Here is a 17,659-nt window from a genome sequence, read left to right on the forward strand (position 1 = left end):
GAAAATTGGCTTATAAATGATTTACCCATTAAAGGATTGGAATACTTATAATATTTTTTTATGCAAGAATACATTTGCTTTGAGGACTGGGCATGCCAGCAGAGTGTGTGTATTTAAACTTGTGAGTTCACGTGAGGTTGGACATGTGTGTAGGCAGGCGTGTGTGGGTGGGAGTAGATGAAGCCTCCTTACCCTACTTAACACACAGGTTTATTCTGACAAATGTTCATATTTTTGGTATGAAATGCATTTAGAAAAATGTTAGTGTTGTCTTGAACACAGATAATACTCATATTCATATTTTCTTTTTAAAAAGATTTTGTCCGTGAATGATTTTGTTACCAATTTATTTACCTCTTTCGGTTAGCCTGTATTTTGCTGAAGTATATTCTCACACTTTTTTCAACCATGTTATGATTCATTCACATTGTCCACAGTCACACAATTATTTCCAGTATAAGCATTATATTGTGTGTATTTATATATTTTATGTGTGTGTTTCACACAGTCCTCTTAACTCTTCAGCTTCTAGATTGACGTAGATATCTTGTGATTCTTGCTATTGTTCTGATTGCTATGGCAGATGCAGTTCTGCTCCTAGTTAAGTCTGTTGTGCCGTTAACTTTCGAGTCACTGTAGAGTCATAAGATGACTTAAGCTGCTTTCCAGGCACAATAGTCAGGAACCGCTAAACTGAATATCTTACAGTAAACTGCAGGAGTCATTGCTCCTGTCGTCAGCCCAGCTTCCTGCTGTTGAATTTTACATCCTTGCTGACATTCGTTTTCTAGTGTTCTGTCTTCCTTACGACATCATGCTTCTTGGTAAATGTTTCCTGTCGCTCTTCCTGTTTTTGTGCGGGGCCCCCCCATGGCTTCCTTGTCGTACTATCGTGAGACCCATTCTCAGTCACTTCTGCTTTTGTGATCCTCTCTTGTCTTCCCTTGAGAGAGACAATACGACATTAACGTTCACCATTTAAAAAAAAAAAGATATGTAATTCCAAACCACAGCAAACTGAATTTTACAAAATTTTCAATTGCAATTGTTAATTTTTTTTTTTTTATGTGTTTGTTAGTGATGATCAAAACCAGTGGATGTATACTGTAACTACATGCTTATTATTCAACAGGCCATGGTCTATGTAATTTAATATTCAGTAAAATAAAATGTTGTTGAAGTATAACATTAGATTGTGTTTTTGTTTGGTTGTAAATTCTATTTGTTTAGATATACAATTAACAGACCAGCTTTTAAGATTTCTTTTAACAGATTATTTTCCTGAATTATCGCCAGTAGCTCACTGTCAATACCTGTATGTGTATTATTTCAGAACCCCACTTGGCGTAGTCTGGACTTTGGCATGCTGCCCGACCTTCTTGACACGTCTGTGTCTTGTTTCGTGGTGAGGATCTGGGGAGGCCAAAAGACAGAGTACCAGCTTCTCATTGAGTGGAAGGTCAATCTGGATGGCCTCAGATACACAGGACAGCAGGTCAGAAGCCAAAGACAAGGCGTTCATTTCAGATGAATTCCTGTGAAGATAATCAGTTTGAATCTCATGCCTGTCATTTGACTGCCCGGCTGCTGTCAGACATGGTTAACAATCGGCACATCACATCTACACGGCTGTTGTTCTGTAACTAAACTGAGTGACTACTGTTCTTTTTGGTCTGCAGATCCGGTCTAGAAACCCAAATGAGATCATATTTGGTTTGAATGACGGCTACTATTCAGCTGACTTTGATCACAAGGTAAATTGACTCCAGAATAGAACAAGATATTTTTAACTCTAATTTGATTTAATTTCGAACCTTCACAGGATCACTCAGAGTGGACGAAAAACAGTCTCCTCCACGTCGACCAGAGTTCAGTGAGGAACTCCTACAATGTTTTCTCTTTGCTCAGGTGAGTTTCCGACCACATTCAGTTTGTAATCGGTACTATAATGAGGACGCGGATCATAATTTATACAGTATTAGGATTAAAAGTTTGGTTATGCTATTAAAACCACGATCTACATGACTCAATATGGTTGTACTTTTAAGAATTATATGTATTCAATTGTATTTTACTAATTTATATTTGAATGCATTTTTGTATATATATATTGAAAAAAAAATGTAATGGTTGTAATCTATGGTTTGACGCATTAATGACCAGCAGAGGGCGCTACAGGAATACTTTCTTTTCTATTTTAAGTAGGGTTTGTACGTACATCCTTCCCTGTACAAATAATTGATGATGCTGACTTGACTGAAACAAGAGATCTAGTAAAATAGGAGGTCACAGAGAAGATTGTGTGCGTCACTTCTAACGTTTGTGCCAAAGTGTTTAACATTGTTTCTTTTTGATTTAACTACAATTATAATGATATATATGAAGTAATACCGTAAACAGATATGAAGCTACCTAAGTCTATGATAAAATATAAACTATTATTACTGAAAATGTGTGCATATTGGGTACAGATATTAATACTTAAGTGACATGTATTTCGACAAAAATTTCCTGTGTTGGTAACGTTTTTAGATATCACCTTAAATTGAGTTGTTTTTTTTATAATCACACACCAGATGCAGTGTGTAGTGTTTGCAACTCCAGACGAATACAAACGGGTTGCCCAGCATTTACTGTATATTTTTATTGTGAAGAATGTAAACAGTTTGCCAGAGGGCTTCCCCAAAGGAATACCCATTATTACCTTCACCCTCATCAAAGAAGTGCTTAATTACACATTCCTTTGAGTGACTCCCAGCATGTATGGGAGGCTCAAATAGCCATGGTAAAAATAAAAGAATCATCCTGTCATTAAGACCTAAATGAATGCTTACTGTGTCGTTATACAGTTGTGTGATTTAAATAGGAACATGACAAATCCTTCAGAGGGATTTTCTGTGTCAAAAAACAGGAATCTTGTCAAAACCAATTTAGCCTATAGTTTATGTACACTCCAAATAAAAGCTTAACTGCCAGGAGGAAAACGTTTGCGTTATAATTCTCGCCATCTCTGGTCTCGTTTGTGTTTTTATTGTCATCTCTGTTCTCCATTCACACCCATTGGGACGCAGCAATGTTTTAACACAGCTACACTGATCCCCCTTCTATCCTCATGTTGCCGTGCCTGCAGATTCTTAGCGCTGTTAAGTTCTCTCTTGGCTCACCGGGCTCATATTCTCTGGGTTTATGAACATACGGTGCATAGTGATCCATCAGATATTGTGCACACCAGCAGGAGTAATCCCCCCACCCACTCCTCATCATATGGACATTTATGTCCAGCTCAATGTCTAATCCCCAGAATTCAAACCTTTCCATGTATGTCGAATGAATGTTGGCCTCATTTAGAGCCCCGATGTTGGTTGGAATTGAAGGCATACAGCAGTTGTTCTACTAATATAATTCAGCAAAAATGTTACATGTATATGTATCTTGAAACATTGTAGTGCCTCCAATATTTCTGCCATGGGACAGACGGTAGAGAGGCTGGTGGACTTAGAAGAAGAGATAGAGAAGATAGAGGAGGAGGAGTTGAGACGGTGGCTGAAAATCCACAGGTGAGGCTAAATATGGAAGGATATTTTAGTCATAGGCTCATGTGTGGGGAAAATGGTGATTGTAATTAAAAGTTGAACTTCAATATTCAGGGTATTAAGACTCAATATATCCTTTCTTGTATTATCAATAAGCAACTATTAAGTTGCTATACTAGAAAAAAAAGGACTGTATGGATATGATTGATTTTGTATTCCTCTAAAATAGATAATAATTTTCTCTGTTCTGAAGCACAGTGTTACTTGTCTGAACTGAACACCCACAGCCTCAGATAACCCCACTCCCAGAGTACTCCCGCTTCAATGTCAAACCTGAGATCATCATGTGCTTGAATAGGAAAAGATGGGAGCTGCCTTGTCTTGATAAATGGTTGTAATTCTCATAGCAGCCCCATTGGATAACGTGTGTTCAAGAGACATGGTAATGGATAAACACAACACGTTGCTGTTGGTGAGATGAAGAGGGAGTGAACACCTCATCAATCTCCTTTAGTGTCTTTCTGGCTAAGATGGACCGTGCACATAGTTTGGAATTTTCGAAGGCAATTGTAGATGATCCAGCTGTTTGTCTGTTCTTTCTCCCTTGTAGTGGCAGTTTTGATACTTGGGATCAGCTTTAATCTCACAAGTACTTTCTTGTCTGAGTGCATTGACGAAAACATTTCTTATTCATATGATTCCAATAGTAGGTTGTTATATCGGCTTTGAATTATTCAGGATAATCACTTATGATGGGTTCAGCTGTCACAGAGAAGGAAGCCCTTATGTATAAGCGTTTATGTGGCCTCTTGATGGTCTTTCATACCAGATTAAAATGCAATCAACAGGCCTGAAGGTAGAGCACGACTGTGGACCACACTCGGGATGCTGAATTTACCGGAGAAACTTCCATTTTTTTTGTCCATGATTCGAGCCACATGTTGGCGGCTCCTCTTGATTGCCTGTATGTGGCCCTCTTGCCGATGCGTGGATGTATGTACGGTCATGTATCAGAAGTAGCTGCACATTGTAGGGGGTCCCGCTTGAAAACATGGGATTTCCGAGGTGATAATGTTTTCCTGCCGAAAGCTTCTTTGCTTGAAACGGCTACAGTTGTGTCAGCCGGGGGACAGTGTTGAAGTCCCATTATATACAAATGAAAACCGGTTGAAAATGGAGACAGCAGCCACCACGCCGTCCAAATACAGCCGAGGTTTACAACCAATCATTAAACACAAGGAAATGGTTGTTTGGGTTTGCTGTTTATTTGGAACAGTTTTTCCATTTTCAAAGGAGGCTTCTATAAAAGAAGAGAATTGCCTTCTCAAATGTGACTTTTCACAAAAGTTATTCATCAAAATTGCAGTCGTTTATGTGCCCTTTAAAACTAAAGTGTTAAATGATATTCCTGAATTGTAAGCTTGTTAAGTTTTAGACTTATCTGTGTGTGTTTAGGTGCTTGCGTGCTTGTGTGTAGCTTCATCATGACCCTTTAAAGATATTTCTCACGAGATCTATTTTGATTTGCTGCTCTGCATCCATCTTGGCCCTGTGGTGTAAACAGTACTCTCTGCAAATGATAAGGAATTCAAACCTGTAGCCTCGAGGAGCGAAAATGTCACTGGGGTAATAATGTCTTTCATCTGCTGTAGATAGAGAGGATGGCTGATGGAATTGAATAGCAAGTGATGGAGTGTGTTGACATTCCTCTGCAGTGAGATACAGGCAGATTTTGGTTGTTTGTTGTCATTTCACCATTGTGCTCGAGTGTGTTTTGCCTTTACCTGATATTTGAAGGGTGGTTTAGTCTACTTAATATCTTGTCACAAGACACACTAAAGCTATAGATTGTATTTTATTTTATTAGTAATAGGTAAACATTGTTGGGAGTTTTGTTTTTTTAATAGCCTCTTGGGGGGATTGTGCATAACTAGTACCTAATGGCTATTACTAAACTATACCGAAAAAAATGAATACATTTTGAAAGATATATATATATATATATATATTTTTAAGTTTAGCATATTTACTTTGGATATAACTCTTGAAGAAACTTAGTTTTATTTCTGTAGGAGTTAGAGACACACTGCACATTTGCATTTACCCATCTCCATACAGCAACAAACGCAAGAATAAGGATCTGAACTACCATGTATTCAAAGATCATTAGTGTAGATGCTGTACATTTTGTAAACAAAAGAACTATCTAAAAGATATAGAGACAATATTTGTTTGTAGAATGTTTGGAAACAATAGGCTTCAAAGATGTGTCAGTTTGATTATTTTCAATGTAACCAATTTATTCTGATTTACTTATTCAATTCTTATATAATGCTGTTTCATTGATCTTGTATTGGGAATTGTGCATGTCAGTTTTTATTAGATAACGTTTATTATAATTTTACCTTTTTTTTAAACCAACTTTTATTGTGATTGTTTATATTCTATACCAGAAAATTGTCAAGATGTACACAGGATATTCTTCCTGTGATATATTCTGCCTTCCCAGAAGCTTTGATTGTCGTACAGAAGTGAAATGTAAGTCATGAATAAAACCATACAGGTTTTATAACCTATAGTAATTTCCCCATGTGTCGACCATCTTAAAAGATTTCCATCACCACTTTATTTACCCTACACCTCGGTCGTATCTCAAGTCATAGTCCGCGGAGCAAACTCTTGTTTTCTGATGTTTATCGACATGAAGGCTTGAGTGCGCTGCCACAGTCATAACTTCCTGCACATTTTCTTGTAAAGAGCTTCTCTCTTGCTTTGAACAGAACAATTGTAGTGTTTTGAAAGATGTTCTTAGGATGTGTGCCCAGGTACTAAACTGCTGACACGGTGTCTTAAGTAACAGCACCTGCCTCTGGCTTCTTGTGGAGAGGAGATGGTGCGGCATTAGGCCAAGACTTTGGGCACAATAAGGTGGCAGGCATGCAAGAAAAAACAGGGCGATAAGTAGATAAGTATTTTACCCTGGGGGTGAAGAACACATCACCATCACCTAGACTGATGAACTGTCAGATCGCATTTGCCCTGATGCTCTTTAGCACTATCTCGCTGCTATCACAGTAGAATCACATAGGTTCAAAAGTGAAGAACAGAATATAAATTCCTTTATTCATTATCTTTGTAATCTTGAAAGGTGTTCATGTTGAGCAAAATTACCTGCAAAATGCACTGAATTATTTCTACAAATTAACCCAGTACACCGCACACTTGTATACCCTTATAAAAACAACTGGAACTCAAACCATTGTCACACCTGAGGAAATCTTGATTCATATAACGAAACCACAAACCACATCTCAATCAAGTCACTCAATCTTCTCTTAAATCTTTTATGAACCCTTAAAAAACAACAACAAAAACTAAACTCTTCGTGTTAAACAGGTTATTAGGTTTAGTTGAGACTACAGTTTGTCATTCGCAATAAAAATGTGTAAACTTATTCGAACAGAGCTTATAACATTTTGAATAATGTTTCATTTTTTCTATGCATGTCCACATTGCTGTGTTTGATTTAAGTAAAGATTGTTTTTCTAGGAAGGGTTCTCTTTTGGCCTGGAGTCAGTTATTTTCTAAAGACAGTGATTGAACTTTTGTGTATTTCTTGTGGCTTTTCTGCAATCCTCATTTCTCTGCGTAAACTTTGAAAAGTCTGAATGAAATATTAACCTTTTTTCTTCCGGGAGACATCTTTTATAAATACACTTTTCATCTTTGTGGCATCTCGGTGGGTGTCTTTGACTCGACAAAGATGAAATCGGGTCATCTCAAAGGTTGACCCATAAAACATCCTTTCTCACATGGTGACAATTATGTCTGGGACTTTTAAGCTTTAAATCATTTTAAAATCTCTTTTTTTGTGGCTTTTATAAACAGCTTGATGGTGATAAATTTGCTCTGCTCTTCAATTATATAAAACGTGTTTTCTTTGTTTACCTTGTCCATTTACAGGCTTCACACGGCCCAGAGGGCCATCAAGCAGACCCAAGTGACGGTGCAAAAGATTGGGAAAGAGATCGAAGAAAAGCTAAGAACGTCGGCAACCTGCACAGACCGGGTTAGTCACCAAGTTTGTTCCGAGGATTCTGTCGTATACTTGTGTAGACTTTTACAACTTTTGAGCATTCGTTGACACCGATCAAAAGCCAGATTATGACCACGTTGTCATCCAAGTGCTCAGGTCCAGAAGATCTTAATGTTAGTCATTCGTTTTCACAGCTATTTTTATTTTCTAAATTTCAATCAGATAGGTAGCAATTTTATCACTATGTCACCAGACCCTTATGCTACCTACCTACCTACCTACCTTTTCTGGGTACAAAAAAGGTTGTTTCATTGTTTAGCCACAATGGACGCCTTTCAAAAACATTCTCTCTGATATTTCTCTTCAGAGGAACATTCCTCAAACCCACACTAGAGCCTACAGGGTGTTGTGAATCACATAATCTTAGCTTTTTATAAAAACCATGACACTTGAATTGCCGCATTGTGTCGCACTTCTTAAGCTTCCGCTGTCTTTGTAGAGCTTGACCGGTCGTGTAGACCTAAGATCAGAGAGGGAGATATTGAAGGCCTTAACCCTGGAGAGCACAGCTCTTTCCACCCTCTCACCCACACGCCACCTTCAAGTTTCAGGCTACAACATGTCTCCCCACGCTTGCTGCTATTTACTCAGCTGACCCATTGATGTTCAGTAGTAGCATGGGCTCCAGAAATGGGTTTACAGTCACTCGTGTCACATCCACACACACATCCGTGAACTAACAGTCAACTCTGTCCTTTAGTGAAAGTGTCTGAGACTTGAAGTTCGTGCCAGAGACAGTAGTGGTTAACATACAAACATCAGGGTGTGAGACAAATTGTGGAATGGAGGCTCTATCAGTCTTGTCTACAACGTCAGCTCCCCTGTTTTCTCCATGCAACAGCTGAAGTCTTCAAGAAAAAGCATATCTGGGTTTCCTCTGATCCAGCAAGTGATGCATATCTGGGTCTCTGTGTTTGTTGTCCCAGTTGGCAAAATACAGAATGAATAACAAGGATATATCTCTGTCATCATGCCACCATCTTTTACTTCACCCATGGCTCTGGTGAATCTTAATGATTTCCATCAAACCTCTTCAAAATAAATTTGAATTCTTGATACAAAAATCTAAAAATGAATGAAAAAAGGAAAATAAAAATTATTATTATATTGTGAAGGTTATGTTTTATGTCTATGATGCAAAGCGTCTATTGGAAGATTAGGAAAATCTCACAATGGGAAAATGGAAAATATGAGTCTTGCTCTTTAACTAAATAACTACCAGCATTTTCTGCTGCTATGAGTGCTTTCAATTATTCCATGGAGGTGCACGTGTTTTAAAGATCTTGTGAGAGTAGTTGCCACATGAGCATTATTATCAAATTAAATATGAGGTTATTATTTGAGCATATTTATATTAATCTCTATTGACGTCTAGACTCACATGCTTGGTTATTTAAAGAGCTATAATATGAATTCCATGTCCAGCCATTGTCTATTTTTTTAAATGGGTTTGATAATATGTTCCCATCTTTCCATTTGTTTGTTCTGTGCAGAAAAAGGAACGTGAATGTATGCAACTTCGCATCACTGTGCTTCAGAGTGAACTGCAGCGGCAGAGGAAAGCTCTGGGCAGGGAGATTGACCTGCGGCAAAAGGACAAACTGCAATGTCAGAAGAAAGGTACAGAGCCATCAACGAAAAGGCACAATAACACAGATGCTGTACTTCTGTCCAGTTTCTTCAAAACACCAAGCATCAACACATATCATCATACCTTCGTACACAAACACACGTGTTGCTTTTAATGTTTGTGCCACCGGTGAGATATACAGAGGAGATTCATTTTTATAAAAATAATATTTTGCCAACATCAACATCTAATTTTGACTTTCAGGAAATTCAGTTTCAAACATGTTGATCGAGGTTTCAGTCAAGCCTTGCAGTGGCAAGCAGACGGACTGTGTGCGCTGTGTTCTCGGTGTGTAAGGAAGCGCAGAAGAGTGCAGTAGGGAAGTCAATGACAAACAGAACACCTCTGTCACCGTGTCAGTCCACGGATTGGGGTCACTCAACACACAGCTACACGGACACACCAATGTACAGTATGTGAAGTTATTCCTGTGGTTTCCGAACTGTTTGCCAGACCAGGAGGGCAACAGTGTTTGTGCAGTGGTGTCATTAAATTAACCCTGTGAAGTCTGTTGATTTGGAGACCTGAAGGGCCTTTCACTGCATCCTACAGGGCACATTAATGGCTTTTGTACTCACTGAATGTGGATACAGGAGGAAATTTAAAAAAATCATACAAGTTAACGTTGATTTAAAGTAAGTCTCAAGTTTGTATTCACGAGCGAGTGGTTGACTGCAGGCTTATGTGATCTTGTCATCAGCGAAAAGCAGCAAATAAACTGGTTAATTAAATCTTGATCGGAAAGAACACAGTCTATCTTGGATAAGATATATTTGTACATGTATGCAGAGCGACACAACCTCCCATGGAAACATGACACTAAAAAGGTCGAGGGCAAGCTTTCCTTTGTCCAGCAATCCCTAAAAATTGGTTGTTAATCCTTGTCCTCTTTAACTGTCACCACACTGACGGTGGCCAAAAGAACCCAGAGTGCTCCCTGCCTGCTTTTCTTTCATGGCTGTCATCCAAACTGGACAGGTGCTTATTATGAAACTGAAGGGAAAATCCTTGTTTTAAAATGGGGGGAGGGTACCAGTGCATATATATTAAATGCTCTAGCTGGGAAGAGGAATGCCAGAATGAGGTTATATATTGAAATACCAGTGCTCTGAAGCACTTCCTTGTTGTTTAACTTATCGTCTGTGCGGATTCATTTGTTACTCTGTCGGAAATGTGCGGACCCTAATTACAGACTGAATGCTCTCCAAGATAAGTGTTTATAGAATTTTATTCTGCAGCTGAATTTCTGTCTGATTATATTTGGATTGGGCCCACATTGTTTTCATTACTGAGATTTATGGCGATTTTATCAATAGTAACTTAAATTTTGTTTCAAAACATTGCACACAGGAGGTAATGAATTATCCCCTTGAAACATACACACACAAATCTACCAAAGGGTTGAGATGGGATCTGGTTATTTATTTTTCTAACTGCTAACTTTATAGGATTGTTTAGTTATAATTTATTTGACATTCTCGTGCTTATTAGATTTATAATTTAGAGATTCATAAGACGGCATTCATTCAAAGGTGATGTTTTCTTAACTTTATTACTACATGGTCTCACCATCTTCTACTCGGCCACAGGGTCATTACCAAATAACTGTTATCTAGCTCTTATTTCCTGGAAGCTGGCCTCTCTTAAAACACACACTCTCAGAAAAGTCAAACATACAGTCGGGCCGTGAAAGATGTGTGCATCAGAACCAGACGCCCAGGATGAAATGAAAGTTGACTGCCTCGCTGTGAAGAGGTCATTATAACTCGTGAATGACTGATGCCTGTTGAGCACTCTTCTTTGTTGGTGGACGTGTTTCTTCTCAAACACTCTTGGACATTGTTAGGACCAAAGAGCATCAATACTTGTCTCGTCTTGGTGACAGTTTAAGAGCTAGTGTGCTCGGTACCCGTGGATTTAATAGTGTTGAAATCATGGAAGCAGAAAGTTGTTGTATTTTCACATCTCCCACCAACACACACACCATCTATAACAGACAACATATGAGCATGACCACAGTTATTGGAAAATCTTCGCAGATGTGGTGTTTCTTTCCTCCCACTTAGAATTAATAGGCTTGGTGGGGTTGCAACTTGTCATAATTCCCTCCTCCCTCCGTCCGAGCCTAGGCAGATGACATAAATCAGAGGCTTTTCACACGCTCTGAACGATCTACAATGACAATAAATGTAATCGCTTAAGTGCAAGTACCATACACTTGGAAATAATGTGAAAAGACAAATCCAAGTACATTAATCTCTAAACACCACTGGTGGATTTGAACTTGATAGCAAAGACCAAGTTAAGGTGAGGCAGAAAGTTGGTTTGGTTTTATCAATCGATATCATCTTCTCTTAAGCGGTAGAGATCACAGAATTGAGTTGTCTAGCTTTCTATTTAATAAAATGCATTCCATCTTTTCTTGTTTGATCTCAGAGGCACACACAAGTTAAGCTAATGGAATAATTGATTCAGGTTTTCATCAAATCGCTGAGCGTGTGAGCACTTGAGCGTGTAGCTTTGAAGCAGCAGATGCAAGAACGAACCTTCTGTTCAATATTTATTTTATCTCCCGCTGATCATGTTTGTAGTTCAAATTGGTCTGAAATGCATTCATATTCACCATATTGTTTTTGTTTTGGAAAAAAGTCTAGATGTTTCTGCTGTGTCTTACCTATATTTCGACAATTCTTCCATTGCGTATCCAAACACATATCAGCAGGTTTCTGGAATGAAGGGAATAAAAGATTGATGGGGGAACAGATAGAACACAGCTCGGCATCACATGAAAGCAGAGAGAGGATGATCTGTCTCGTCATTCCTTTGATAATCTGATGGAGATACTTCCTCAAACATCTGTTCTTTTACATCTTAGGGCCTTTCAACGCATCCACCCACATGATGCCAGTCTGAGCAGAGAGCGAGGATGAGTTATTTGTTGTAACGCAGGACTCTGTCACATATTTAAAGGAGTTATCTGATAGTTCATGAGTTATTTAGTCATAGGATTTGATTTGTTGTTGAGTTGCCTCTGTGCTGAAAGTTTGAGCTGATAGATGTTCACATAGTCACGTATGCTTTTCTCGAAGCCTCAATGAAGGATGCAATGTTCTGCTCTTATCCACTGTTTTTTTTATCAGTAAAGGTTGAAGACCTTCAGTGCCTGCAACGTGTTTTAAAATTAAATATGTTCCCTAAATAGGATATGGGCTTGGTCATAAAGTATTTGTTGCCTTGGAAAGAATCACAATTGGAAGAACCTTTATTTCCAGAAACTCAGGAACTGCTTGTGGTGATGATGGTACAGAATAAAGATAATAAAATAAATTATAAGATTAATAAATAAACAATATAAATTAATAAAAATGCATTACATTAAAATGACATTTAAAATAGATTGTATATATTAAAATCAATTAAATAAAATAATATTCATAATAAAGGTAGAAGTTGTAGTTCTGGTCGCATTGATCTCAGTCTCCTTCTTGAGGGAAGAACAACAATATCTTGAAAGAGTATAAACAATACATCAACATGAAATATAAATAGAATTTAATGCACATTGTCCTTTTAAAATATCTGAATTAATTACTGGCCTCTCATGTAAGTCTGAAACTTGTTTCATACATCTGCTCTAGAAATGTATTTTGGGTCTTTTTAGTGTCATCTAGATGGGCATAACAAACAAATGATTTTCAAGTTTATTTCACTAACATTAACTATCTCCCTACATGATGAGGCTATTGTAACTTAAAGGGCAACTAATGTGCAACTAATAGGGCAACTCTCCTGACTCACTCACATGGTTCAAAGTCTTCCTCTCCAAGATTCAGTAAGTTCTTCATCATGACGACGTTTTAAAGTTATTACTTAATTAAGTTCTCACCGTCAGAAACCTCAGCAAATGAGTGGTTAGAAGAACCCCTATTATTAACCTATCAGCGTTTTGTGCAAACAGACGCATACTGATGAGTACAATAGAGGCCAGATATTTAATACATTTAAGAGGCACTCTAATCAACACATTGGTTGTCCTTTAAGTTGACAACAGTACCAACCATCCTTTCTCAGAATAGTCAAGATTTACCCTACTCCTGAAATTGAGCCCATTGTTATTGAAGTCAAATGATCCCATTATATTTTGTTGGTATAGAAAGTGTTTCTGATGAGCAGAAGCTGTGACTCGACAATAAAGCTCTTCATCATACGTGACTGTTGGGATTGAACACTTTCATGTCACGAAGAATGAAGCTGCCTGCCTGTGGGAGAAAATTCATTATGAGAACTTCATCTGTGTTTATGTTCACAGACTGAATGTATGGCTGACCATTTTGTGATTTTTGGCACACCGAGCGTTGATTCCCTATGCTCCTTATTACCTCAGGCTGATACAACGGTCCAGCTGCTGCACCTGATTCCTTCATTGCTTGGTCGCTCATGTCGGATGCACATTTAAACTCTCAAGAACACTCGAATGAGCAAAACATCAGACTAAAGTCATTCTGTTTTTTTGAAGTTGTGAAACCTTAAGCGAGGAATTTGTTGATTTTGCAAGGTAGCAGTGATACTACATGAGTATAGCCTTAGAGAAATATTTTGTCACAACCCTTTATTATATTTTGTTGCTCTAAAGTTTATACAATACTGACTGATTGTGAGCTTGCCAAAGTTGTGGTTCTCGTGCTTCCGCGGGCTGTTTCAGCGCCGTTCCTTATCTGATTTATTTATTTAATTGCCCTGATACCGAATTTATGGATCCACGTGAGTCCTGTAATCCACGTGGATATGCTGTCTGGTTGCATGGTGTTAAAACAACGGTTTGATCTCACTTAAGTGTAACTCTGGAGGACAAACAACCAAACATAAGCCACCTGGTTGTACAGACTTTCGTAGAGAACACACACAGACCTAATAATTTCCCGTCTTTCTCTTTGTCGCTGACAGAGGAAGCATTCACGGCTCAACGCGAGAATCTGAAGGAGGAGAAGGAATCTTTGACCCGGCTTCATAAGGAATGCACAGCCAAGAGGTATTTTAACCAGCAATCATCCATTGCTTTATTTTTTTGGGGGTGAAGACATGCCACTCTGCATCTTCTTCTGATCAACTAGACATCGCCCTGGGCCTCGCCGAGTGATGTGACCCAATATGTTGCTCAATCATACTGATTTGGTGTGATTACACCCTGCACCCTGCCTCCCACGGAGATGCTTTCAGAGCCATGGGATGTTTTATGGTTCAGAAAAGTATTTGTGTTCTATAAAAGAATCCTGTGCTAGAACTCTCATCGCTCTGTCTCGGCCTGTTGGGAGACCTTTTAGAACCTTGGCTACATCTTTGTTTGGCTGAGACAAGCCTTGAAACCAGAGAGTCAAGGTAATCAAAGTAAAATGTTAAAAGTCCAACGTGGATCAAACATCGAAAATGAACACTGTCTAATGTCCAGTCTTATTAAAAAAAAAAGTTATTCTTTTCTATGAATTTGTTGACCCTCAAGTCAAATGTAACTAAATTATAAGTATTTTCATCCACACTCTCATACCTCCTTGGAAGAGGTTAACAATGTACAATAATAGCAATACATAATAGTAATTCATATTAAGTAATTTGCCTACGGAGCAGGACCACTGTTCCGTCCGGAGGTCCAGCTCTGGTTCCTTATTCTTTTTGTGTCTGGTTTTATTCCTCCAGGGAGCAATTTTTGAAGTCTAACGCCCAGCTCACCTTCCGATGTCGTCAGCTGCTCTCTGAGCTTTCATACATCTACCCAATAAACGGGGTAAGTTTTCAACGTATGACTAAAACCTTTAGTTTTATCATCAACAAGAGCTGTAGCGTAAATGATGACAAAATAAAACCAAGTATCATATTTTGTAATTGATCATGATGAATAGAATACAATATCATGGGGAGGTTTTATTAAATTACATTTCTTATTGTATTTTATCCATTCCTGATATTAATTATCATCTGAAGAAGCATTTTAGAAAGTAGTCACATTAAACATTAAAACTGTTCAATTATTTAACACTAATACTTGTAATAGTTCTTTAAAAGTAAATAAATAGTTATTACTAGTGTAATTGTTGTTGATAATGTTTGCAACCAGACTTAAACACTTTTTAAATGAAATATTACATGTTTGATCATTGTCTTTAAATTCAAACCTGTCATTCACATCCACAGGCAAATCAGACGGATTATGTTATCTGCGGAGTAAAGCTGCCCAACTCTGAAGACTTTCAAGGTACTTTCCTCTGCGTGTGTCATGGTTTCAGTGGAATAATTAAATGAATTTGTCTGGGTAATTACCCTCACTTTAAATGTCGTAACTAAGCAGTTTCAGCGGCGTTTTGATCTTAATCTGATGAGATCACATGCGTTTAACCCATAAATGTAATTACACTCAAACTTAATTTAGCAAAACTATTTCTTTGCATGGATACAACAAGTGTATTATAATGTTATTGTTAAATCAATTTCAGTCAATAGAATTTTGTTTTTACACTTTTATTAAAAGCATTAATGTGGCCGTGTTTATGAAGCGAAGGGTTGGAAGAATTTGGGGATTTAAAAAAATAAAAAAATACACAATTTAGAGAGGAAATATAAATGTGTCCAGATGTTTGTATCTGGAGTAGAACTAAAGTATATAGCTGTCTCCAGCTGGAAAGTTTGGACAACCATAATTCATCGTTCGTCTCCGGTCACACCCTACCTGTTCTCCCACCAGCGTGGAGATGTGCACGTCAGTGACCGCCAACACATTTGTATCTGCAGCCATTACTTTTTCCCTTAAGCCTTCATGTGATTGCTGTGGTCCCATTGCTGCAGAGGTGGACACATTGGAGTGAATACACACATTTTCATGTGGATGCAAAAAACATGTTTTTTCTTCACTTGCATTGTGTTTTGTAAACGGTTGCACCACACAACAGTCTGTCCTCACAACAGACAACTATCCTCATATACTATCTAATACGAAGCTCCTGTTAAGGCACCTAATCCTACCACGTTGACATGTTGCTGACCCTGTGTCTAATTTGTGTGAGGTCTGTCCAAAATGAACCCTGATCAAGTCCAGAACTGTCTGAAACCCGGTTGAAGTGGCAGTTCAACAGGCCTACGGCAGTGGATGTTTCACATTTAAGACCAGGGTCAGGGCTAGTTGAAGTCCTAATCTGTGTCAGAGTCAAAATGACCATCAGTGTTGTCATACAATTGAAACTTTGCTTGTCAGCTCAGACGGGCAGGATGTCAGAGTTCTCCAGTTTCACCCTGAGGTGATGCTGCTGGCTGCAGGTCCATGCTTGAAAATGTTTTGGTTATTGGGATGAAGCAATTAAAGGAGTTTCAGATGCAAGATGTTTTTGTAGCCAGCTTTAACTCCATAATTCTATATATTAGTTCTTCATTTCATCTTTTTCAAGGCCTTTGATTTTGTAGGACATTTCTAAACATAGATGCACTTTATTCTTGATCCTAATTTAATGCGTTTCCTTTGTATCTTCTACAGCAAAAGATGATGGGAGTGTGGCAGTTGCTCTCGGTTACACGGCCCATCTGGTCCTGATGATCTCGTGCTTCCTGCAGATCCCTCTTCGCTATCCAGTCATTCACAAGGGCTCACGCTCCTCCATTAAGGATACCATCACTGACAGACTGACGGAGAAAGAGAGAGAGTAAGTCGACCGTTCTGGCAAGTCAGACACAAATCAAAGGCTTCACAGAACTTTTAATTACAAAGGTAGTGATTAGAATGATATCATTCTGTCCTTGTCGTGTAGTAAAAACAATCCATCAAATGCATTTTGTTGGGTTAATGGTGTTTCATGGCCTAAGAACGCACAAAAGATTAAGATGAAAGAGCAAACGACGATGGTCAAGGTTTGCCCACAAGTCAAGGTTAATGTGACACAGATAAATGTCCTCCTTACTCAAGTCTCTAACTTAATGTGGATCAGAATCTACTGATGGTTCCTCGCACACGGTTCAGGACCAGAGGAGAGAAATCCTTCCAGGCTGTTTCTCCTAAGCTTTGGAACGATCTTCCTCTCTCTTTGCGCTTGATGGATCTACTGACTCCTTTAAGAAACATCTTAAGACGTTTTTATTTGTTCAGGCTTTTCCTTGATTTTCTGTAACTCCTGTTTTGTTATCAGTTTTATCTTGATCTTTAAAATATATACTTTATTGAATATTGTTTTGATTGTTTAAGCGCTTTGTGACCCTGGTCTGGAAAAGCGCTATATAAATAGAAATGACTTACTTACTTACTTAATATCAAAACCTTTATTACCAATACCTTTTATTCATTAAAAACTATCATACAAATATTTGACCTGTCTGTAGATGGATTCGCCTGCATGTAATTTGGAGATTTCACTGGTTATAATTTCT

The 17,659-nt window shown here is 38.2% G+C and overlaps 1 protein-coding gene across 1 annotated transcript in view; it reads left to right on the forward strand.

Moving 5' to 3' along the window:
* uvrag (UV radiation resistance associated gene) overlaps positions 1-17,659 on the forward strand; it is a 52,120-nt gene that overhangs the window by 2,988 nt on the left and 31,473 nt on the right. The window contains exons 4-12 of the mRNA XM_087807532.1: positions 1,334-1,495; positions 1,680-1,754; positions 1,823-1,908; positions 7,497-7,602; positions 9,123-9,249; positions 14,204-14,288; positions 14,951-15,038; positions 15,446-15,506; positions 16,776-16,941. Coding sequence (XP_087663658.1) covers positions 1,334-1,495; positions 1,680-1,754; positions 1,823-1,908; positions 7,497-7,602; positions 9,123-9,249; positions 14,204-14,288; positions 14,951-15,038; positions 15,446-15,506; positions 16,776-16,941 — 956 coding nt within the window. The remainder of the gene's footprint in view (positions 1-1,333; positions 1,496-1,679; positions 1,755-1,822; positions 1,909-7,496; positions 7,603-9,122; positions 9,250-14,203; positions 14,289-14,950; positions 15,039-15,445; positions 15,507-16,775; positions 16,942-17,659) is intronic.

The sequence above is a fragment of the Callionymus lyra genome, chromosome 14, assembly GCF_982586985.1.
Source record: "Callionymus lyra chromosome 14, fCalLyr1.hap1.1, whole genome shotgun sequence".
NCBI classification, from domain to species: domain Eukaryota; kingdom Metazoa; phylum Chordata; class Actinopteri; order Syngnathiformes; family Callionymidae; genus Callionymus; species Callionymus lyra.